At 35.8% G+C, this 25,064-nt stretch overlaps 1 protein-coding gene across 1 annotated transcript in view; it reads left to right on the top strand.

Annotated features, from left to right (window-relative positions):
• Positions 1-25,064, top strand: part of CSMD1 (CUB and Sushi multiple domains 1) — a 1,614,989-nt gene that overhangs the window by 1,358,476 nt on the left and 231,449 nt on the right. Inside the window, exons 31-36 of the mRNA XM_063099815.1 lie at positions 571-687; positions 3,161-3,274; positions 4,769-4,864; positions 13,136-13,339; positions 14,250-14,374; positions 14,811-14,907. Of these exons, the coding sequence (XP_062955885.1) occupies positions 571-687; positions 3,161-3,274; positions 4,769-4,864; positions 13,136-13,339; positions 14,250-14,374; positions 14,811-14,907 (753 nt within the window). The remainder of the gene's footprint in view (positions 1-570; positions 688-3,160; positions 3,275-4,768; positions 4,865-13,135; positions 13,340-14,249; positions 14,375-14,810; positions 14,908-25,064) is intronic.

Below are 25,064 nucleotides of genomic sequence, written 5' to 3'. Positions count from 1 at the left end.
GTGCGCATGCACACCAACTACACACACACACACACACACACACACACACACACACACACACACACACAATTTGTTTACAAAGAATGTGCTGCACCACACCCAACCAGACATGAGGCAAGGGGGCCTGATTAAACTATTTTATTTTCCCAACAAAAGACAATACAAAATTGAAATAATCTTTGTATCTCTTAGTATGATAACTGACATCAACCAGACAGTTCTGATGAGTCTTCTGAAGTAATTCAATCAGTTGTCTTTACCAAACCTGTTTTATTATTATTATGGCTGTTTGCATTATTGTTTGATCATGCCTGAGACAGGTATTGAACATAATATTAAGGCTTTTCCCTAAGTTGAATTACTTTTATTATAATGTGGTAAATCTTTGTTCTTATTTTTCTATTACTTTTGATAGCAATGTAAAAGAAAATTTTAACTTTAACATCTTGTTAAATTTTTAAATAAACATGGCATGCTGCTCATTTATTTTATACTTTTCAGCTTTAGCTCACCTGTCACTCACAGTGTTATTACTGTGCAGCACTAATTATTGGTTAATTTTGTTTTCAGCTCCCTGTGGAGGCCAGTACATGGGATCAGAAGGGGTTGTTTTATCACCAAACTACCCTCACAATTACACAGCTGGTCAAATATGCCTCTATTCAATAACTGTACCAAAGGAATTTGGTAAGAATTTCTTTTTATTTTTAATATATTGACATATTTCCTTTCAGTATTATTTTTTTCTGTCATTTAATAAATATTCCAGCTCTTAATATAATAAACGATATTTTAAAAAGATAAGTTGTATTTAAATAGCAGGTTTTCCGAACATATCCTACAGATTGTCCATTCCAATTCTTTTACCAATGTGTTATAAAGTGCTTAAACTCCCTTCCAGGATTCTGATCCAGAATAAACAGAGAAAATTAATTTGGCTTTATTTTTATTTTTATCAGAAATAATTCATATAGTTGCTTCTTTTTATATGTAATGGAGGATTGTAAGGTAACTTGTGGGTCAGGAGAACACTGTATATTGCTTTGTGTGTAACTGGTGCATAAATTTAGTAATCAGTTTATGATGGACATCACTGGATCCTTTTTTAAAAAAATTTAATTTGTGCAGTACAAAATAAATATATACAAAATATATTTGTGCAGTGCAGTGTATTGTTTCAATACATACATATATTGCACAATGATTCACTTAGGGGAGATAGCATATCCATCACCTAGATATTTATCTTTTCTTTATGGTGTTTAGAGTCAAGATCATCTTTTTTTCTAGCTATTTTGAAGTATACAATATAATATTATTAGCTCTAGAATACCAAAACTTACTCTTCCTGTCTACCTGTAACTTCTTCGTGCCCATTAATCCCTCTCTTCCCTCCCCCAACCCTCACCCACCTTCCCCTCCCGCTCTCTGGTAACCATTATTTTACTCTCTACTTCTATGAGAACCATTTTTTTTCTCTTTATATTCTACATATGAGTGAGATCATACAGAATCTGTCTTTCCGTGCCTGACTTATTTCACTTAACATGGTGGTTTCCAGTTCCATCCATGTTATTGCAAGTAACAGGACTTCATTTTTTTTATATAGCTGCATAGTATTCCATGTGTATATATACCACAGTATTTTTTAATCCATTCGTCTTTCGATGGACATTTAAACTGATTCCATCTCTTAGCTGATGTGAATAGTGCTTCAGTGAACATGGGAGTTCAATTGCCTCTTCAATATATTGATTTTATTTCCTTTGGGTACATACCCAGTGTTGGGATTGCTGAGTCATAAGGTAGTTCTAATTTTAGTTTTTTGAGGAAGCTCCATTCCGTTTTCCATACTGGCTGCACCAGTTTTCAGTCCCACCAGCAGTGTAGGAGGATTCCCCTTTTTCTGCGTCATGGCCAGCATTTGTTATTCTGTCTTTTTGATAATAGCCAGTGTAACTGGAGTGAGATGATGTCTCATTGTGGTTTTAATTTGCATTTCCCTGATGATTAGTGATGTTGAGAATTTTTTCATGTGCCTGTTGGCCGTTTGTATGTCTTCTTTTCAAAAATGTCTGTTTAAATTCTTTGCCATTTAAAAATATTTTTTGCTGTTGAGTTGTTTGAGTTTTCCTTACATATTCTGGATATAGTTTGCAAATGCTTTCTCCCATTCTACAGATTGTCTCTTCGCTATGTTAATTGTTTCCTTTGCTTAAATACAAGATATATTATATACATACACATGTGTATATATTCTATTACATAAATACATACACGTGTATGTATATATAGATACATACACTGTTATAGTCAGATTATCTCAATTGTAGCTACTAATACTTGCATTAATTCTTTCCATTAGACTGACATGCACAACTAATATTCACACCTCCATTTCTTGTTCAGAATGATTTAGAATGATTTTAGTGTAAATCTTACACATAAATAAGGGCAGTATTAGTTTCTCATTGCTTGTAAATAGATACTAAATCACAGGCTCTTCTAAATATTGTGAAGGTCTTCTGTTTGGTCACTTTGAATACACAAACATTGATTACATCTGAAGTTATAAAATGCATAGTTATGTTTTACTCGGGGGAGGTGTGTTCATAAACTTTACATTAACCTATCAGATAGATAAAGCTGTAGAGTAGAGTAACAATAAGAAATCCCTATGGTGTGTTGCTGAATCAAGTGTATAAATGAGTTAATATGAATTAAGTACTATAGTAAACTTTTATGAAGGATTTTAAATTTCTCACCAAACTATCACTTAGCTTGATAAGTATGTTTATTTTTCATTAAACAAAATTCTACTAATTATTCAAAAATAAATGGGATACCTTTATGGATATTCTTCCAGTATTTTAATGTAATATTTATTTGAAGGAAAAAACAGTCCTAAGTTCAATGTTCAAATTATGCAGAAATAGTAATTTTTCTTCTTTTATTAAGTACCAAAAATTTAAGAAGCAAACTGAAATTACTTAAACAACTGAAAACTTAGAAAGCAGAAAAAATAAGTTTATATATATTTCTGTAGGATTCTTAGGATAATGATCCTTTGGAGTAATCAATATGTAGTATGACCAGAATTTCCATTTCACTATTTTTCTAAAAAAGCATATGGTGCTAACCCATCCTCTTTATATTATAGTGGTGTTTGGACAGTTTGCCTATTTCCAGACGGCACTGAATGATTTGGCAGAATTATTTGATGGAGGCCACGCGCAGGCCAGACTTCTCAGTTCACTCTCTGGGTCTCATTCAGGTAAACTTCGAAAGAGTTTTGTTTTTAATTCCATTTAGACAGCTTAGGTGATTAATTTTAAACTTGTCCAATTATTTCCTTTCTTATTTTTTTAATTGAGAAATTTAATCATCTTTGAATTTGCATGAGTGTTTAGTAAAATCTTATTTTAGATGTAAGTTTTCAATAGTATTTTGATGCCATACACAAAACCTCCTTCTTTTATTATTTAACTTACTAAGATTTTGAAAAATATAATATTCATCTCTATATAAGAGGCAAATATCAGAAAAAGAAGAAGGAATAATAAACTATCTTGTTTTATTTTCTATGCAATGTGACTCAGTCTTCCTCCTGGAAGTAAAAACTATTGACTTTTTAGCCTAAATCAATCCAAACCTGTAAATACATACACGTAGATATCCATTGATTCTCACAAGCATATGTGTATTGCATATGCACATACATTCATACACATATATACGTATGTACACACATATGGACTTCATAAAACATGGGATATTATTTCACAGCTTATTTTTTATCCCATGCTTTCACTTCAAATCACACATATAGGTCTGTTACTGTCAAAAAATGTAAACATACACAAATGTCATTACTTTAGTTCTGAACAGTATTCTGGTGGATGAAGGAAGCACGGTTTATTTACCTCCATTCCTCATTGATGACCGAGCCCTTACTCGTGCTCCTGCTATGATTTCATCGTTTACAGAAGTGCAATGAATTTAACTATGTGCATCACCAGCTTTGACCACCAAAAGTTAATATTTGGTTATTTCTAGTTTTTCCCTATTTCATTATTAATCAAAAACCTTAAGACCTATGTTTTGGTATTTTCTACCAATGCCAGATGATGTAATATCTAGGGATGCAGCAAAAGACACACATTTAAGATGTCGATACATAGTAACAAAGTCTCCTCCGAAAAGCATATGCAGATTCACAGGCCCCTCAGCAGTGCTCTAGACAGACTCTTTCTTGTATTGTATGTGTACTTTAGAGGGTTAAAAATATATTTCACCAGGCTTTTTCCAAATCCCTTAATTTTTTAAAAATCAGCTTTGGATTCAGAAACATGTCCTTAATTTTAAGTAAAATTCTAGCAAGTAATTAACAAAATACGGTGACTCCAAGTAAATGATTCACCCAATGCTTTTTTTCTTTCTTTCTTTTTTTTTTTTTTTTACTTACATTATCTATATCTTTATATATAACTTACTATCAGGTAATAAGGCTACTATTATTGGTGCTTTCTTCAAAAGAAAGTGTAAGTGAAATGATTACAATAACATTGGAGTAACTGCACAGGAAACAACAGAGTTTTAAAATCTTTATAGAAACAACATGTTTGTTATTAAACCCCAAAGTGAATTTTTCTTTAAAGTTCAAAAATGTAATGTGAAATTTCACGTTAACAATTATTTTCCAAAATGCTATTGTCCACCACAGTGCTATGAATTTTCTGGATCCCATGTATTGTGTTTTTATTTCTAGGTGAAACATTGCCTTTGGCGACATCAAATCAAATTCTGCTCCGATTCAGTGCAAAGAGCGGTGCCTCTGCCAGGGGCTTCCACTTCGTTTATCAAGGTAAATGTCCTGCTGCGCTTTACTCTGCTGTTCTAAGCCTGCGTGTACACCACCTTCAGACAAAGCAGTGGGAGTATGTGAGTCGCATTTCTATGCCGTTTAAGGAATTGATGGTATTCATATAATTATAATAAAATTATTTAATAAAAATATTGCAATTAATCTTTTGATGCTTGACTATGATATTTCTACTAGAAAGACATAATATATTTTATCAGTCACTGTAAGGAAACAAGCATTGGTTAAGTTATCTTTGTATAGCTCTTCAAATTTTTCAAAATGACTTCAAATATAGTATTTTATCTAATTAAGTAAACGATTTCATAATAGTTTAGATCTTAGTGACTGTTTAGTGAAATACATTTAAAATACATTATACAATTCCATATCTTATTGTAAAAACAATTAATTTAAAAGACAATTTAACAAAACTAAGCAAACAAAACACAAAATATCCCTCATGGACCTGTTACCCTAACTAAATGCTACTTTGTTTTGTTTGTGATTGATTAACTTCTGGCATCTCTACACCTCTGTGCTAATTTTTGAGTTCAAAGCTTATTTAAAATGTTTGCACTTGTTCAAAGGTTCTGAAAAGTGAAGAATCTTTTCCTACTATATTTCATCTTTTTTTCTGCATATTTATTTCATGAACTTAGAAAAAATACCACTTAGTTCATACACTTTCACAAGCACAGAGCAAATCCTTAGGTGCAACTTGTAATGAGTGTATATATTGATATCTAAAAGAAATCATCATCTTCAGAGATAAACTATGTGTTCAAAAATAAGAAGAAATACTTATTTTTTCTGGGTCTCAATTTTGCTACGGGTTAGAGAGACTATAGGCCACTCAAACATTTTGTTCAGAATTGGAGGGAAAACATTTCTTAGCAATAGTTTCTTTCCTTTAATGAAGACTTCTCTAGATAACACTCTTGGCAATATTATGTTTTTCAAAAAATTGTGAAAAAAATATGGAGAATAACAGTCTCATGTCATTTGTAAATCATTTCTAATAATTTCACACTGCAAAATCCATGCCCTCGAAATACTGCACTATAAAAACCCTTCAGTGTTCAACAATAACGTGATTTAAACAGTAGTAGAGAGTGACAATGATACTAGACAGTGAATATGATGATTAGAAAATGTCTCTAACCCCATGTGACAGCAATTGATTGAATGATGATAATGTTGAATTAAACGTAGTTATATTGTGGGGCTGGCCCGTGGCTCACTCGGGAGAGTGTGGTGCTGGTAACACCAAGGCCACGGGTTCGGATGCCATATAGGGATGGCCTGTTGCTCACTGGGAGAGTGTGGTGCTGACAACACCAAGTCAAGGGTTAAGATCCCCTTACTGGTCATCTTAAAAAAAAAAAAAAAAAAAAAAAAAAGTAGTTATATTGTCCTGTTACATCTTTTGTTAAAATGTAAATAATTAGCCAGTATTTTAAAAACAAACTTTATCGGAGAGTGACCAGTTTAAGCAAATTGTTTCTTACCACTTCTAATTTTCTTCAATTAAATTTGAAATTACTCTGTGTAAGCAGATTCATAAACTGAATGTTGGTGTGACATATTAAAAAATGGACTGCTTGGTTTAAGTACATTTTTCCTCCTGGAAAAATTCAAGTTACTGGCATTGTGTGCCTTTATAAGAGGTTTCCTTTTGATTTTTGATAAATATTAGAAAATCAATCAGGTAAAATATCTCTTACAAATGGCCCAATGAATATTCTATCTTCAAAAGTTATCCTCAGAAACTTGTTTTAAAAAATTATGTTTCTTTAGTTTAAAAAAAAAGTTTGTTTAGCTAAAGCAATACAGTTCAATTATCATTCAACTGTATAAAATACAGCAAAGTAAAATGAAAAGGAAATCATTGTTAGAAGATACTTTCCTTGCACGTAAGCATGTGTAATGCCTCCACCATGCTCAATATTTCAGTGTGCCTCCTTGTCCTGCTTTGTTCCTACCAGTAAGTTTATGCAAAAAAATCTTATCAAAACTAAATGCTTTGGACGTAAAGAACTACAATCACAAATGCAATTGATAAATCATTCAATAGCAACAGGGAAAATTTTCAGTACATATGAAAAATTAAATTGAACATTGCTTTTTGAAAGACAGTAGTTATACTGAAGCCTAGAAGTTATTTGAACTCTACTGTGTAAAAATTTTCTGAATAGTGCTTTCATTCGCCTCTTATAGCTTCATTCTCTCATAAGTTAGTAAAGCTTAAAATTGCATAGAGACATTGTGACTTCTGTGGTTAGAGGATTTCTAACCTTGTTAACAAACAGATAGCTCTGTTATAAAGAGCTGCTGGAGACGTCAATGAAAAATAAGTGTAGCAGTGTCCGGGTGCACAGACGTCTATATGACTCTAGATGTGCAAAGATCGCTGTCTCTAGCCTTCTGCTCTGCCCCTGCTTCATGTTATCCTGGTTAATAATGTGGAGCCATTAGTAACCATGATGTTACCATCTTTCTGCACTTGGGAGGAAATGGAAGGAGAGGGTTTTTACAAAGTATCCTAATTAGCCTGTGTATTTGCTGGGTTTTGTTTGTTGGTTTTCCATGCTACTTGAGAGTATAGGGTGAATTTGAAACGCGCATGAGGGAGGAAAGAAGGGGAGTGAGGACAGGGGCACCCCAGAAAGGCTGATAGCAGTGACCCTTCCTGCTAAATTGCTGATGGCTCTTCCACATGGACTTAGTGATGATGAGCCTGGACTCATGAAGAGCTTTGCTGGGCTGTTGTTTGGCTGTTTAATGAAAGCTTGTGGACATTATCACTCTGCCAGGAATGGAGCATGCACAGTTCACATGTCTCGGGTTATGTAAGGAGTAGTGTGGAGACTGAGGTAAGTGTGTGACCTTATGTCACAAACATATTTCAGTGATAATTGGTAAGCTTTTACAGCTGTGGCTCAGTCATCAAGCCCTACCCTTATCCATCTCTGAATCAGCAGCCACTCTCCTCAACTACGCCACAGTCAGGTAGAATTTAGAAGCAAAAGCTCTGTAAGAATCTATCACGAAAAGAAATTAATTTTTCTCCTCCTGAAGTGTGAGAGTGACTACAATAGTTTTAATATTTCAGTTCTGAACCATGGTCATATTTTCTTCCTGAATAAGCAAACTTCCCCGAAGACGTAGGAGGTATATATATAGTTCTTCCTTTTAAACATCAAAAATGTTCAGTTTTGTGCATTTTCTTTTAGGCATCAAGTAGAAAGTTTTCTTTGCCTGTTTCCTAGCTCCCAGGAATTCCCTGAGTGTTCACAGTGGAGAGATTCCAGTAGCCTCTCCTCTACCCCTGAGCACCCTGACCCTTCTCCTGTCAACTGGAGACCAGCAGAACCTGCTATGGCTAGATGTGGTTATACAGGTCTGCTGATCTTTGCCATTCCACCGAAAATACATTGCACAGAAAGTCAGTGTATTCTTAGGTCAGTGTGAAAGTCAAAAGTCACACATACTATTTCTTAATAAATCTAGTATAGTCTGTTTCTTCCAATATTAGAAGAAACCTTTGATTCTATTCAACGAAATAACTACATTGTATTTGGACACTTTGTTTTGGCCCAACATACATGCCTTTCAACATTAGAATCAACACTAGAATCAGTCAAACTGCCAGAGAGGCCAGCCAAGGCAGAGCGTGTGTCCTCTCCTTTCCGGCTCACTCTGCAGCACGTGCTGATGTATGGCAGGGTTGTTAAAGCCGTCTACACTGCCCTGCCTTTTCCTGCTCTGTCTGCTGAACATGATTGACTGTGTCCAAGTAAAGCTTGGTAGTTAAGAGTATATCATCAATATACTTGCAGTACTGTTTATAATTGTCTTATATTTATGCCTGGATGTTTCCACATATGATCTCTTTTTCAGTTCTCTCAAAAATAACTCACTCATACCAAAATTAGTAAAATATGAGGATTTACTGTAAATTTCAAGGGGAAAAGGAGATCATGATTTTTTATCACACCACTCCACAGCACACAGCTTATAAACATAGACTGGCTGTGTCTCTGTGTTTCCAAGTGGTGTTGCTGGGTCACTGACTCACCTAGATTCTCTCCCAGTGTCCTCACCTAAAATGGCATCCTGTCCCCCCGCCCACCCCAGCCACACCTGAAACAGCGTCCTGCCTCCCGGCTGTCCACTCTCCCAGACTCACCAGCTCAAGTCTTCCTCTTCTAGGGTCTTCCTATTGACAAGACTCACTCTTTTCAGCATTCATGTTAATATAGTTAATTGAAAGGCCTTCTTAAACATGAACAGAGGTAGAAACAAGGAAAAGCTTTTTCTAAATTTCAGTAAAAAGAATGCACATTGAGATTTTCTTTGTCTGAAGTCTTTCCTAGGATTGCAAATGTATATTTTTGTTGATTTTTCCTGGGCTGTGTCTCCTTTTAGATGGCATGAATTATAAGGCTTAATTTGTTTTCCACTTCTAAAAAACTCACATTTTTTATCAAGGGCTTATGAAATTCATAATTTTTACATCGAAGATTGAGCATAAAATTTTGTTTGTAATTCAGGGGTATATATTGAATTCAATGTCTAGTAATGGCTTGTCAAGTCAGATTTTTTCAATTACTAGAGAGGAATGACTTTGAGAAATAGTAAATGCCCCTTAGCCACTAGATGAAACAGAAAACTTCCCTACATAGATATTGCACGTTTTTCCTACATGAATTCAGATTTATTTCATTATTGTGATTGTTGTCTTTACTATGTCTACTTTAACAGAGGTGCAATAAAAAAACTGCCAGCATGCGTCTGTGGTTTGCACACTCGTGGTGATAAAGGCTGATTAATGAATATATCACATTATGTCTCTGGTTTTTCCCCTGCAAGGTGTGCACGCATTCACAGGACTGACCACTTTCTGTGCTATGGAAGCCCCAGGGAAGAGCATCAGTGTCCGTAGCAGCACAGGGGTCTGGCCTGAGAAGTCAATCATTTTGTTTATCACCGTCTATTCCAGGCTGATCTGATTCCCTGCTCACGTTTCCACTGAGCTGATTTCATTTCTGTTTCACAGCAGTGTGAAACACTTACAAACAGAGAGAGAGTAATTACAGTGGGGTATAGAATTCTCTCTGTAGGTGCCTGAAATGTCCAGGTGAAGGGCAGGAACCAGAGCGCTGGGGGAGAGGGAAAACTTAGAGAACATCGTTTGATTTTTTTCTCAGACATCACGTGGGAGTTTGATGTCTCAATTTTGTAGCTTCCCTCTGTCCCACTTTCTCAAATACTTAAAATTGGTTTCTTCTCTCTGCTTCCTAAAACTTCTTCCTCTAAAAAACTTTCTTCATAATTTTGTCGAAATGCAGGTGTTATTCATTTATTGATATTATCCTAAAAATAGACAACTATGAAGTTCATGAAGAAAGTTTTAATAGTGACTTCTGCCTAAATGACACTTAATGCTGTGTTTCTACTCATTTTTGGAATCTGGAATGACAGTGATACCCTGGAAATATACAAATGAGATGAGGCCTCTTAGATAAGTGGAACATTTGCCACAAATAAAGGGTACTTTCCAAGTAATTCAACATAAGTAGAAAAATTATCATAGGAAATGTTAATTTTTGTAAAAATTCCTTTGGATAACAGTGTAAGCGTCTATGGGGTATGTTTTTTTTTTTTTTTTTTTTTTTTCCCTTCATGCCATTATTCAACTGCAGTCTAACACTCAGACATACAAATATGGCAAATTTAATTTTTACGCAATATTTTATAATAATAGAATATTTTATTTAATTTATATTTTGCATTTAGCTCTGAAAATGATTGATTCTATGTCATTTTTTTCAACTATAGTCATTAGATGGCATACAATTTTTTTAACTTTCACCTCCTGATAGAAAATATGTTAACATTTAATTGAAACATAGTTTAATCAAAATAATCTTTTGACTTCCATTCTTATAGAATGGATTCTTTAGCAGCCTATACCCAAATAGTGCCTGTCATTGTTCAGATTCAATGGAAAAAAACAATGCCAGTGGTGAGGAAAACATGTGAAGGCAGAAGGATTATTTGTAAAGAAAATGAGCGTATGAGTATGTTCTCTCAAAGGACTGCACTTCTGAATGAAGAAATGCAGGGACTGGGAAGACCACAATCCTGAAGACAGACCATGCATGCTGTCTTTTAACTACAGGGGGCAAAAGCAAAAATGCACATCTCAAAGTGCATAACTGTTTTCAAAAAGTTCGGTGTCACAGACGTCTCTGCCAATTGAAGTGTTTTTCAAATTCTATCCTGTGCCCCTTTAGGTAAACAAGAAAATCTCTTGTAGGTGCTAATGTCTGACATTCAACCTGAGTAGATGTCTCCCTACAACATTGCGTTGAGTCTCACCTGTCAGTATTCACCATAAACTATAACACACACGCAAAAACTGTAAGACTTACACACTGTAAGTTATCACACTAACATGGGTTCTTATTTCCTGCAACAATGAAGACCACACACCACGGAGAACCCGGGGAAGTCCCATGAAAAGAGAGCCAGGGGGGGCTTGTTAGAGGATGTGGGGCATGTGCTGGGTCATGTGGGGGAGGATTAGAGACATTGTAATTTTACTTTGTATTAGGTGCTGTGAAGAGGTGCATCAAGTTAGTGGACAGCTTAATTTTTATCTATGACGTAGAACAGACTGGGGCTAAAACCATAATTCATACAGAATTATCACTCGTCTTCATCAGGAGGGGGAATTTTCAGTCTTTGTTGTGGTTGGCATTCTGTTGTTGATACTGTTTGCCATCAGGGGTAAACAGACAGTGGTGCTGGAAATTGTTCACAGTCAACAGGAGAGCAACATGGTCTCCCCACTAGTGCCAGGCAGCAGCTCTAGGTGACAGATGACAGAGCTTTTCTTTTACTTCTTCAGGCATTTAGGCAGAATGATAAGATGGTGTCCTCACTGGCTGGAATTCTTTAATGAACTTGGCTCTTTGCTGCTTGATCTTTTCTTCCTTTTTTTTTTTTTCCCACAAAATATACAGTTGCGGTATTAGGCATGCCTTCTTAAACTATGCATCTTCTCATTAAATGTTGGATGACCACCTTGGGAAGTGTGCTATCTCCCTACCCCAACCCACCAGTGCCACGAAGAGTTGCTGGTTTAAAGGCAGGACCCTGTGGAACAGGGTGAAGGGCTGGATTTTATTCCTAGCTCTGCTTCCAGCAGTGGGGTCCAAACTACCTTTTCCTTGCCTTTTCTACCGTGTTTTTCCAGGTAGAATGAATAATTCTGTTTCCCGTAGTACATTAATCATTTTTTTATTAAAGTAACATGAGATCTACCCTCTTAAATTATTAAGTGCACAATATGGTATTGTTAACTATGGGCATAATGTTGTACAGTAGATCTCTAAGATGTATTCATTTCATGTATCTGAAACTTTATACCCATTAAACAGCAACTCCCCATTTTCCCCTCTCCCAGCCCCTGGTAAGTACCATTGTACTTTGTGCTTCTATGTGTTCATTTAGTTTAGATACCTTCATATAAATGGAGTACTTGTCCTTGTGGGACTGGCTTATTTCACTCAGCATAATGTCTTCAGGGTTTATCCATGTTGTTGCAAATAGCAGTATATCCTTCTTTTTAAAGGTTGAATAGTATTTCATTTTATTTACTTACCACATTTCCTTTATCCATTCATCCGCTGATGGAAGGTTGTTTCTAAATCTTGGCTATTGTGAATAGTGCTGCAATGAATATGGGAATGCAGATATCTCTTTGACGTATTGGTTTCAAGTCTTTTTGATAAATATCAAGAAGTGGGATTGCTGGATCATATACTCATCTATTTTTAATTTTGTTATATTACAATAGCCATATTATAACAGATTCTTTACATAGTAGCTTTTTTCACTAGACTGTAAAGTCCTTGAGAATAAGTATAAGTTCTTCATCATCTCTCACTAGCATGATGATTTCGGTGCTTAATTAATATTCATTGCTTGGATATCAATTAATCTTCATAAGGTACTAATTCTCTCCTTACTCCTGTTTCCTCATCTGATATGAGAACACTGAGGTGGTCGTCAGGGTTGAAATGAGGATGGAGTGTTAATGTGAAAGTGCTTCCCACATCATTCTCTGTCGAGGTTGTTAAAAGTATTATTTATTTCTATACCAGCATCAACTCTCGTTAAACTCATCTTAAATCTATTTTCAAGGCAATGTCTTGGCTTCCTGATGAAGATACAGATGGCTATTGTATGTTTTGCCTCTAGCTGTTCCTCGTACCAGCGACACCCAGTGTAGCTCTGTTCCTGAGCCCAGATATGGAAGGAGAATTGGTTCTGAGTTTTCTGCAGGCTCGATCGTTCGATTTGAGTGTAACCCAGGATACCTACTTCAAGGTTCTGCAGCCATCCGCTGTCAGTCCGTGCCTAATGCTTTAGCTCAGTGGAATGATACAATCCCAGGCTGTGTAGGTAAGCAGCTATCTATAAGGTGCGATAACTGGCATGCAGCTATGGATCAGAACTGCTCAGCAATGTTAAAGAGCTTCCTTCTTAGTGCTTCTGTCCAGTCTACATAAATAGATGATGCTCATGACCTAGTTAAAGAGCAATTTATTTTATTGGAAATAATTAATTAGCAGCCAAACCCTAAAAATTATCATATTTCATAAAGCAACTCATCAGATTAACGAGGATAAAACAAACATGTTTTCCTTCTCAATATTTATTGAGTATGCCATCAACTCTAAAGTCATGATATACAACATAATTTCATTTTGAGGAAAAATCATTATAATGTTGATTTACTATATTACTTGTGTAATGTCCTTTTAATAAATTTGTGCTGATGAATGTTTGAAAAGTAATAGGTTAATGCAGCCTGAATAACAATGCATTGTTAGTTATAGTTTATTTGCTTCATTTTGTCTAGAAAGCTCCAGTGCAATCATGATTAGCCCTTGAATTCATTTATACATTTTAATCGTCTCTTCTCCTCCCTGGACTTGCTCATAAATCCCATTAATATCATATGGAGTTGCATGTCTGCATATAGAAGAGAATATTCTGCAAAGGCCCTTAAATTATAGCAGATAAATTATTATAAAGAGAAATCACTTCAGAGATGCCATTGGCAGTTACATTTTCTTCTTAGAGAACTAAACTCAAGATGTGTAATTTACTAGCATAAAAGATAATAATCAATGATTGCTAATTTAAAAGAGAACAAACTAAATTTTACTTTGGCTAAAAATGCCATTTATAGTATCATAGTACATATACAATTTCTCTTACAATCTGATCACACAGTGAAAGAAAACTAAATGCTAAATTAATGTTCTTATTGCACTTGATTTTTATTAAATATGGTTCTGTCTTTTAGTCCCCTGCAGTGGCAATTTCACTCAGCGGAGAGGTACAATTTTGTCCCCTGGCTATCCTGAGCCATACGGTAACAACTTAAACTGTATATGGAAGATCATAGTTACAGAGGGATCTGGAATTCAGGTAAATCCTAAAGCCTACAAACAGGGCTTAGCTGGGGTCCACAGAATGTCTTTCTTTTTCTTTCTCCTTTCCTTATTTTCTCTCACGCTCTCTCTCTCTCCCCCTCCCAACCTTCCACCCACTCTCCCTTCTTTCCTTCTCTCTTCCTTCTCTCTTCCTCCCTTTTTTCTTTTGTATTGATTATTTTAAGTACATAGAACACAATCTGTTTCCTTTTTCTATTTCTACAAAATGTTTCTAATCATGTTTCTATATTTGAAATTAAAATAATAGATTTTGAGAAAAAAACTAGTAAAAGTGCTATTTGTGGGAATTTCTAGATGTCCTTTTATGGTTTATTTTCTTTGGTTTTAATTATGAAAAACCCATCTGATTAAACTACTTGCATTAAACCAAAAATAAAAATGAGTATTAACTTGATATTATGGTTTGGTAGATTCAAGTGATCAGTTTTGCCACGGAGCAAAACTGGGACTCCCTTGAGATCTACGATGGCGGGGATATGGCCGCACCTAGACTGGGAAGTTTCTCAGGTAAGATGACGCCAATTCCCTTGTCTTTGTCTCAGGTAAGATGACGCCAATTCCCAGAATCTGCACACTAAGAAAACAAAACAAACAGCAACAACAATTGCAGAACTCTTCTGTCTCTGCGGTAATTTCTCTAGTGTTCAAAGTCTTAGAGTAAAACCACCAAAAGGCAGGTGAGGAACAAGAAAGTTCTGTTCTCTGCGGGCAGGAGGGCCAGACTGGAAGTGTCAGGTAACGTAGCCTTTATATGTGGCAGGTTTAAGTCTGGCCCTGGATAGCAGAAACCAGTAATAGTCATGTGAGGTCAGAATGAAACAGAGATTAGGAAACAGTTCTCAGCTCTTAAAAATGGATGGCCCAAGAGTAAGCAATCTAGGAAAATCACACTGCATTTTGGGCCTCAATTAGGTCTGAGATCTGCAGCTCTTTGTTACCTAAGAATTGTAGAAAATCTTAACCCTTAACTGCAGATAGTATCCTACTCACAAGCAGCCAGATCTGGAATTGTAGGCAACTGCAGTTTAGTCCTTTTTTGATGTTTTTGCACCTCCAGCTTTCACAAGTGCATCTATGTTATAAAGATTCTTCTTTCAAAATGCCCCTGTAGAATCTATCCTTCCTTCTTTCCATGAGTGTTAGTCAGGTTGCGATTACCATTTCTTTTGTCCTAGCAGGTCATCTGCCTCCAGACATGTGACACGCTCTATTTCAACTCTACATAGCATTAGCACATCAAACTGCACAAATGGAAGAGCAGTGATCAGTGTTACCACATCTCCCTTGTCATTGTTATCACTGCAGTTGCTAACATTTCCTGAGCACATACAGTGCCCCACTATTGATGTGTGTTTACAAGTATGTTCAATTTAATCCCGAAAATATGAGAGTACTTCAAAAAGTTCGTGGAAAAATAGAATTGAAAGATGATACAAATCTTTCCATGACCTTTTTGAGGTATCCTCATAGCACTGTGAGCTAAGTTCTATTGTTAGAACGTAAGTCCTATTAGTATATAATATAGTATATTATAGCTGTAAGTCCTATTATAAGTTCTGTTATAACTATAAGTTCTGTTATACGTTCTATTCTTAGAATCTAAGTTCTGTTGTTACCCTTGTTTTACAAACAAGGAACAAAGACTTAGACATTATAGATTTGTCAAAAATGACACAGAAAAGTAATAATTTTCTGTGAGTTCCCCCTGCCCCAACAGCAGATTACTCCTGTCTCCGCCTGAATTCTGTCACTGGTTTATCCCTACTGCAGAGGGAAATTGGAGTTTTCTTTTAACTGCATACATTCCTTCCCTAAACATCTCTGTTCTACTCTTGGTCATCAGGTAAGAAAATGAAAATGGATAGTGGGTAGGCCATTCAAAATGTCTGCCACGACTTTACTTTGATTTTATTGCTTTAAGTGATTCAGGAATCTGTCTCTGGCTGTCAGCAAATAAAAACATATTTTTACATGGGCATGACCATAGAAAGTGTTGGGCAATAAAATACCCATATAACATTTTGTTATTTGTGACCCACAATCTCTTTTTGTCTATCTTTGTAATATTTATGTCTTTTGGAACTTTTATTTTAAACAGCCTGTTACAGTCCTTCAAGTTTGATCTCAAATGCCATCTCTACCATGAAGGCTCTCATATCTCCCTGACCAGATGTCTCTTCTAACAGTTCAGTTTAGCATGTGATTTTCAAAAGTACCCACAGTATTTCAATCACCATGTTTGTTGTTAGGAATAAAAGATAAGATCTCTCTCATTAAAAATAACAACACAGTTTCAAATCAACATGTAGGTACCAAAATTTAATCACTTAATCTAATTATATCTATAATATCTGCACATAAGTAGCACTGCTGGTAGGGTTAGGTGTTATAGGAGAACAAGAAGTAACATTTTTCCAAAATTTGGGAGGGAAAAAATAGGCTACCTGAAAAAAATTTTAATTAATTAATTAATTTATTTATTTATATCTAAACAAATTAGTAAAATATAGCCAGATAAGTTAGACAGAGAAATGCTGCAGGCAATGGGAACCATGCAGTTCTGTGCTTGGGTCTCTATGATATACTCAAATTTGAGATTACATTGCTCATTTTTATATAATATGTTCTTTCATTTTCTTGACATTTATGTTTCTTGAGACTGTATATCAGTCTTTGTGTGTCATGCATATTTCCTAGCACCTCTCATACATTTTATGAATTAAATTGGTAAAATCTGATTACAAAGTTTGTGTTTTGCCACTTGTTATCTGAGGCTCAGATCTCATCATTACCACATACTTGTGTTTATCTTCTGATGCACAATTACCTCATATTAAGCCTTTTCTTAAATAATTATCATACATGAACTTCTTCAGATGTGTGACTTTATATATCCTAATTAGTATTAAGAATAGGTTAATTTTTTTTTTTAAAAAAAGGTTTAAGATTGAACTAAATTTTTGACCTAATATTCTCAGACATGAATCTATCACTGAACACTTTTGCACACAAATGCACACGTTACCAGCAAAGTGCAGCAGACAGCAAAAGTGAGGCAGTTGCATGATTGAGCAAGGTTAGCAGGAAAATGACTTGATGATGATAATGATAAAAGAAGTAACTCATTGCCTATGTATATATGACAAACAACAACAACCTTCTCTTTTTTATTTATTTACTTTTCTTGGAATTAGCCAAGAGAAATTTAAAAAAAAATAAAAATTGTACAAAAATACCACTACAGTCCAGTTCTGACACTAATTATCTGGGTTTAGCATGGACTTCACAGGTTTAAAGCACAATTCTTTGTAAGACTCCCCTCAGACACCAGGTGCAAGGTCTCGGGTTCCTAGGCCATCTGTACTCTGACCAACAGGCTACAAATCTGGAGGTACTTTGGCCCCCTCAGTTTTGATAATTCTCTAGAGTAACTCACAGAAGTTAGGAAAGCAAAATGCTTATGATCTCAGCTGTATTATAAAGAATGCAAATCAGGACTAGCCAAATGAAGAGACTCATGGGGTGATGTCTGGAGGGGGTGGGTCCCAAACATGAAGTTTCTGCATCCTCAGGACCAGTGTGTATAACCAACTTTAAATCTCATCTGAGCTTTGGTGTTCACAGTTTCCATTGGATTTTCATTATGTAGGCACAATTAGTTGGATTATTGGCTATAGGGTTGAACTTAATCTCCGGCCTCCTTCCCATGCAAGAGGTTGGAAGGTCAGGGTGATATCACGTGGCTGAAAGCCTCCACCCTTTAAATTATGGTTTATCTTTCAAGCATACCTATTCCCCACCCTTAGTCATCATAAACATTACTATAATCATAGTTACCATAAACTCAGGGGGGTATGAGGTGTCCCCCATGAATAAAAAAGACATTCCCACCACTTGGAAAATTCCAAGGGTTTGGAGTTTGCTCCTAGGTATCTGGGACAAAGACCAGACAATTTCTTTATTACATAAGAGTTATATATTAACAATGTGAGCAGAATTTATACTACTATTTTGATTTTTTTATATTTCTGAGATGTTGCATATATAAGGAATTTTAAAAAAACTCAATACAATACTGAGAAAATACAGGTGAAACTCTCGGTCTTATAATCTTGTTCTCTTTTCTTATAATATTTAATTTTGATCACAATATTTTATGCCACATGCTGGCTTAGGTGGTGGTTTTGTGATAGGTTTGATGACATGTAGTTATCTAAAGTTGAAACACCTCTGAGTTGATATGCAGCCTGCATTTTTTCTAAAATGGAAATAAGGATTCTTTATGATGCATGTATTAAGGATTGAATCAAAACTTCCCTTCATAAAATAATCATGGAACTTGTAGTTTTTTTACTTTCAACTTTTTTAGTAAAAAATGCAAAGGGGTAAACATTTTAGAAAACTAATTGGACAAATAACACTATCAAGAAAAATTTATTAATAAATAACATGTGAAGGTATAAATCCAGTGGAAAAATAATGTGATTGGACTGTAACAACATAAGATAAGTTTGTTTTATATAATCAATCTTTTATCAGATTAAGAGTCAGGCTGACAAAATATTTTCACATTCACCTAAATATAATTTTTTATATTTAAAATTGATTTTATTAAAAAGTACACATCTAGTTGCAATATTGCAAATACATTTTCTGAAGTTAAACAGACCACTCACATTTCACAGTTTAACATCCAAAGGATTACATATTTTGGGTAGGTCGGGAGATGTTTGACATGTGGGTGATTTACAGTTTTTCTAAAGCATTTCTAAGCTCAAGAATGAACTTTGTGACTGAGCCTAGCCAACCACCCGCATTATATTCTCAGCTCTTTTTGTCCTTGTCATATATGCATGTTATGGAAGAAAGTATGAACAAGAACCACGTTTAGAAATTTTAATTATTTTAGCGCTGTAGCCCTTGTGAATGTCAAGTGTTCATTTGTTTGTTCAACTGGAAAAAAATAGTTTTAAAAATCCTTAATGTATACCCTTCGTTTACCGTATAATTTTTTATATAATATAGTGGCAGTGAAGAAGGGGCATTCATATTCTGCATCTCTCCCATGCAGTTTTGTGTGGAAACTTCTGGTTACTCTGTCCTTTAACTTATTCTTCCCCAAGGAAAGAGAAATGATTGTTTTGACTAGTGAGGGTCTCACATCTGTGTACGTGGGATCTAAAGAGTGCAGTCGCTGTAGGAAAGGAATGCCATTAAAATCACTATTTCTAGTCTTCTCTTTGCCTCTGTTGTCCTACTGATAGACCAGGAAGGGCTGTCTGTCTCTTTCCTACCCTTAGTTTTGGCTGAGATCAGGCATCTAAGGGGGTCTTTCATCTTTGTTCCTGCAACTTTTGGGGTAAATATTTTAGATATAGTTCACAGTTCTCTCTTTCTCTCTCAATCCCTTATTCCCTTTCTGCATGTACACCACAGCGTGTAAGTCACATGGTCTAAAGGGTGACAGAAATAACCAGGCAAACACTGACCTCAGACCTGATAAGTTTGCACACACATGCTAATCAAAGCCCTGCCTCTTTTTCTCTTGAAGGTTGGATGACATTTGTCCAAGTTTATAAAGCAGAATTTCATTTTACCCTGGCTACGGATCTGAGGAAATTCCCAGGGAAATTGGAAGGTTGGGCATATACACAAGAACTAAATACATAAGTAAATATACTGAAGATAATGTGAACAAGATTTCTGATGTTTGAGAAGGGAGTTAGAAAGATGAAAATGAGGAAGGCTAGAACAGACCTGGTGTGTTGGACTTGAATTAGAGGTACGGGAGTGAACTCGCAGTTTCAGTGTGTATAGCTATAGACAGAAATAAAAGAGTAAGTGTGTGTGTGTGTGTGTGTGTGTGTGTGTGTGTGTGTGTGTGTGTGTGTGTGTGTGCATACTATACTTCCTACCTTTATCTTTTGAGAGATGCAAAAGAGTGATTGCCCAGTAGCAATAAACCCACCGAGGACCCAAATCCTGGTCTCTAAATATCACTTTAAATACCACTCTTCCATTAAAGAACCACAATTTCTTGGAGAAATGCTGACTCCAAGGCTGTTGTAGGAAAAAAATACTAAATAAACCATACTGTGTAAAATAGAAATCTATTTGCATCCTACTGATACAAATATATAAATGAATAAATAAAATGAATGAAAGACAAAGTTTTCCCTTGCTGTAAAATGCCAACTAATAAACACAGAAGGATGATGGAATTGGCAGCAATTATAAAAATAATAATCAATTTGGATATAACATCAATGGATGCACAAACTCATGGAGAAATGTTGAGGAACAGAACATTCACTGTCTTGATGCATGGCCCCACCTAATTCTTATTCATTAAAGGAGAAAAGTAGTAACTTCGGAGTGAAGTCAGGCAGACACCTACTTCAAGTGATTAATGTTTAAATCATCAATAATGAGGCATGGTATGCAAGCAGCAGGTAAGATGTCCTGGCAAGTAAAAAATATCACATTTTCAGATTCTTACCTAAAATGTATGGCCCAAATCTAATTATGAAGAATATCAGATAAACTCAGGTTGGCAAATATTCCTCAAAAATCTGGCTTGCATTTGTGTGTGTGTGAGAGTCATGTTTATGAAAGACAAGGAGACTAAAGAACTCTTCTAGACTGAAGAAAACTAAGGGGCATAACATTGAAGGCTCTGAGTCATCCTTTGCTGTCAGAGTGGTTGTTGGAAGATGGTTGAAGTTTAAATGAGGCCTGTTGAATAGATGGCAGTGTTGCATCTATGTTAGTTTTCAACTTTGGCAACTGTTTTAAGAAATGCACACAAGATTTTTACAAGAAATGAGTTACATATTTGCAAACTGCTCACAAATGGTTTAGAATAAATTAAATTTACATGCATGTACATATATATGTATTATAGATATATATGCATTATAGAGATAGATATAATTATGCAATAGAGAGTGAATATTTCAGAGTTTTTTGTACTATACTTGCAACTTTTCTTTAAGTTAGAAATTATTTCCAAATTTTTAGAATGAATTTTTTAAAAAATCACTTTATATGAAAAAAATGATAAATCAGCCATAAAGTTTGAATGTTTTAAAATGTAATCAATATTTAAATTTTTGTTTCTGTGATACTTTCAAAAATATTTATAAAGGAGATATTAAACCTACTTTAAAAGTTAGTTGTTGAATAAAAACAAACAAGAATGAGTATTTTTAAGGGGTACATGTTTCAGGAAAAACAATTGACTGACATTTTTAATAAATCAGTGTTTTGATTTTTCATTTCTACTTAGGCATGTGTATGTAGATATTTAATGGTATGTCACTTCTCCCCCAGGGTGATGGAGACACAAAGGGTTACTCAAAGCCCATTTCTTCTGAGCAGTGAAAGGCCCCAAAAGGGTTAATTCCAGACAAATCGTTCAAGGGAGAAGAATTCTTGGAAAATAACCCAGAATCAGGTTTCTCTCAGTATTTATTGTTCAGGCAAGAAAATTATAGAAAAGGAACATAGGTGTTTACAAAAAGAACAGTAAGATATTTGTCATGGCAACAATCATTAGGTTTAGCTGCACCAAGGACATCTGCCCTTAGAGCCAACAGTTTTGCTGTTACAATTCTTTATCTACAACAGAGACTTAAGCCTGGGAAAAGTTTTCTCTCTTTCCAAAGCTTAACATTTCTACGTGCAATTCTAAAAAGTTAGGCCCCGTAAAATACATGTGCTTTATTAATGTTAGTACCCTCCACATTTCCTCCCTTTTAATTTATTTAATTAAAAGAAAGCAAAAGCTATAGATCAAGCCTTCACAGTTAAGACAAAAACATCTTGTTAAAGCAAGGCTAGTATCATTTTAGCATGGCAAGTCTTTTTAATTTATCCCAGGTGAGGACTGATGATGTCATCATCTCAGGGCTGTTCCATCAGTATCATTCTTGGTGGTGTGAATTGGGGTGTTATCACCAGCTGCTGAAACTCTGGAATGGGGTTCTGTTCTGTGTAATAGTTGATTTTGAGTCCAGAGAGTTTGTTGGTGTTCACCCACCCAGGACATCACTACTTCCAAATCATCTAATCTTTGTAAAATTTCTTGATCAATTACTAATCTTTTGTTTAGGAACAGGATGTCTCATCCAAGTCATAAGCACCCCCTTTAAGGCCATGAAACTTTAGAGAACTGCTTCTATGTGCAATTCTAAAAAGTTAGGCCCTGTAAAATAAATGGGATTTATTAATGTTAGTACCCTCCACAATGGTAAGCTATTTGAAATCATTTTGGGGAATAGGCAGGTTATAAATTATAAATAAATAAGAGAGCAAAATGCATACAAATTTGTAGCTGATAATCAATTTTAAAGAGAAGTAAATATCAGTGTACTGAAAGTAGAATCTGCAGGGACCATAATAAAAAAAATTTTGTTGTTATGTGTTGTTCTCTCTAGGTCACAGTAAAACAATGTGATAGAAAAATATCCCCCCATGGCAACATTTTTTAAGAAATTGCTCAGTTGCATTTATTATGGTGAGAATAAGCTTCTTTTTATAGTCTATTCTGAGAAGATCCCAAAGTGGAGACCCATCTCATGGGGAGGTGGCCCGTGTGCAGATGTGCTATATGCCCAGCTGTGTGGCATGCTCCCAGCCCTCCCCGGCTAATGCATTCCTACTTGTCTCGTATGCCACCTGGAGCATCAAGACCCAGCATCACTCACAGACTAGCAAATGACTGTATTTCATAACAAGTACACACAGGACTGTCATTCATGAATTTACTTGCTCCAATGAATACTCACATTTAGAGGGAACTTGATAATTCACAAAGCACTTTCATGTACACAACTCACTTATTCCTCACATATAAGAGACTTAATATTATCTTTATTTTATAGGATTTGATTCAGTGACTGAGGGTGACAGACCTGATTTGTGTCAGAGCCAGTACTTGAAGTAGGTTTATTGATTTTGCTGTAATATAACCACAGAAGACAAGCAAACAAAAATGTCAAACAAGGCATGTAGAATGTCTGCATAGGAAAATTATTATGCTAGGGGCTGGGGGCTATTAAATAAATTTTTAAAAGTGTAAGCTAGAGTCAGATCTCCCAAAGAGGGGACAATTAAAAAAACTGAAGAAAGCATGAAGCATGGTATGAGAAGGGAATCATGCATTTGACTTCAGAGAGAAGATATGTCCCTATCCGTGTAAGCATGTGTGTCCTGGGTGGCTCTTATGCAGGAAGTGAGAACCGAGATGATCCTCTGGTCATTGGTAGGTGGAAAGCAAAGAAGGAAAGCATTTCCCAAGAGGCTTACTTTTTAGTAATGGAGTGGGAAAAGCCACTGATTACCACAAATTATAAATATAACCATGCAAAAAGTAGTGCAATAATATCATGAAAACTTATTTGGTTAAATTAGACCCGTAGTGACATTGTTCTTTCTGCACACATCATCCAAAACCACAAAAATAACACTACAGCAAGAACAACAAACATCCACAAGTGGAACAGAACAGGTTCAGATGGATGTTTTTAGTGGGCGCCTCTCTCCCTGATAATGGAAAGGGCCTCGTGCCGGCCGTGCGTGGGCGCCGTTGACATACCTCCTGTCCCTGCCTCCTTCCTCCTCCCTCACTAGTCTGTCCCTGAGGCCTGGGGTGTACCCTGTTTTCGGCTTTGCAGTGGAGGGGTTAAATCAGCAAACATGCTCTAAGTGTTTCTTGTTCCACACACACTTACAGTGTTCTTACAGTCAATCATGCACTAGTGATTCAGGCCTAAAATGACCCCAACCCTCCTTGGCAGCTGGGGAAAATGGGCTGATTCATGACCAGATCTCAAACTGGGACTCCAACTTCCAAATGGCTCTGTGCACTTACACAAATACAAACACATGCAAGCACGCACATGCACACACACCACATACATACCACACACACACCATACACCACACGTACACAATATATCACACATACACACATCACATGCACACACCACGTATCACACACACAACGTATCACACACACGCATTGTACACACACAGTGAGGCATAGATATAGAGTTCTCTTTCCTCCTCTTCTCACTGTTTCTCTTCTAACACATTCCAGTAACAGTCTGGGTGCTGATTGGCCAAAGATGCCAAAATTACTAGTTAAGATGCATGTTCAAACTAGGAGTGGACCTTTGTAAACCCAGTGAGAGATGCTGTGTCCAGGGTCAGGGAGAAGTCCTTAATGTATCTTCAGAATGGAACTGACAAAAACTCATTTGCATTTGTGACAGGATATTTTTCTGGAATATTATTTCATTTGGATACACTTGTATTTTTTTCAGACTCATTCTGAAAGAGAGCCAGGTGTCTGTAGCTTGGGTCTAAAAACAACAGGCACCCCCCTCCTAGCTTTAGTCTTTCGAGAGGCTCAGCTTTAGAAAGCAGTGAGGACAGTGGTGAAGGCTTGGTATGGACGGGGCTGAAGTGACTGACAAGGAGGAGGGTAAGAGAGCTTCCCAGGCCTGGGATTCCTCCAGAAAATTAAGTTGGAATTGAATTCTGTGCAGCACAAGGAGGTGGCAGGACCTCAGAAAAAAAAGTGGTAGCTTAATGCACTTAGAACATCTAGATTCAGGACCAGAGATGTCAAAGGGCATTCTGTCAAAGTGAGCACAAAG

This window comes from Cynocephalus volans, chromosome 1 (genome assembly GCF_027409185.1).
Source record: "Cynocephalus volans isolate mCynVol1 chromosome 1, mCynVol1.pri, whole genome shotgun sequence".
Classification (NCBI taxonomy): domain Eukaryota; kingdom Metazoa; phylum Chordata; class Mammalia; order Dermoptera; family Cynocephalidae; genus Cynocephalus; species Cynocephalus volans.
The sequence above is the reverse complement of the archived record's forward strand: the minus strand, read 5'-3'. Positions and strand labels throughout refer to the sequence as shown.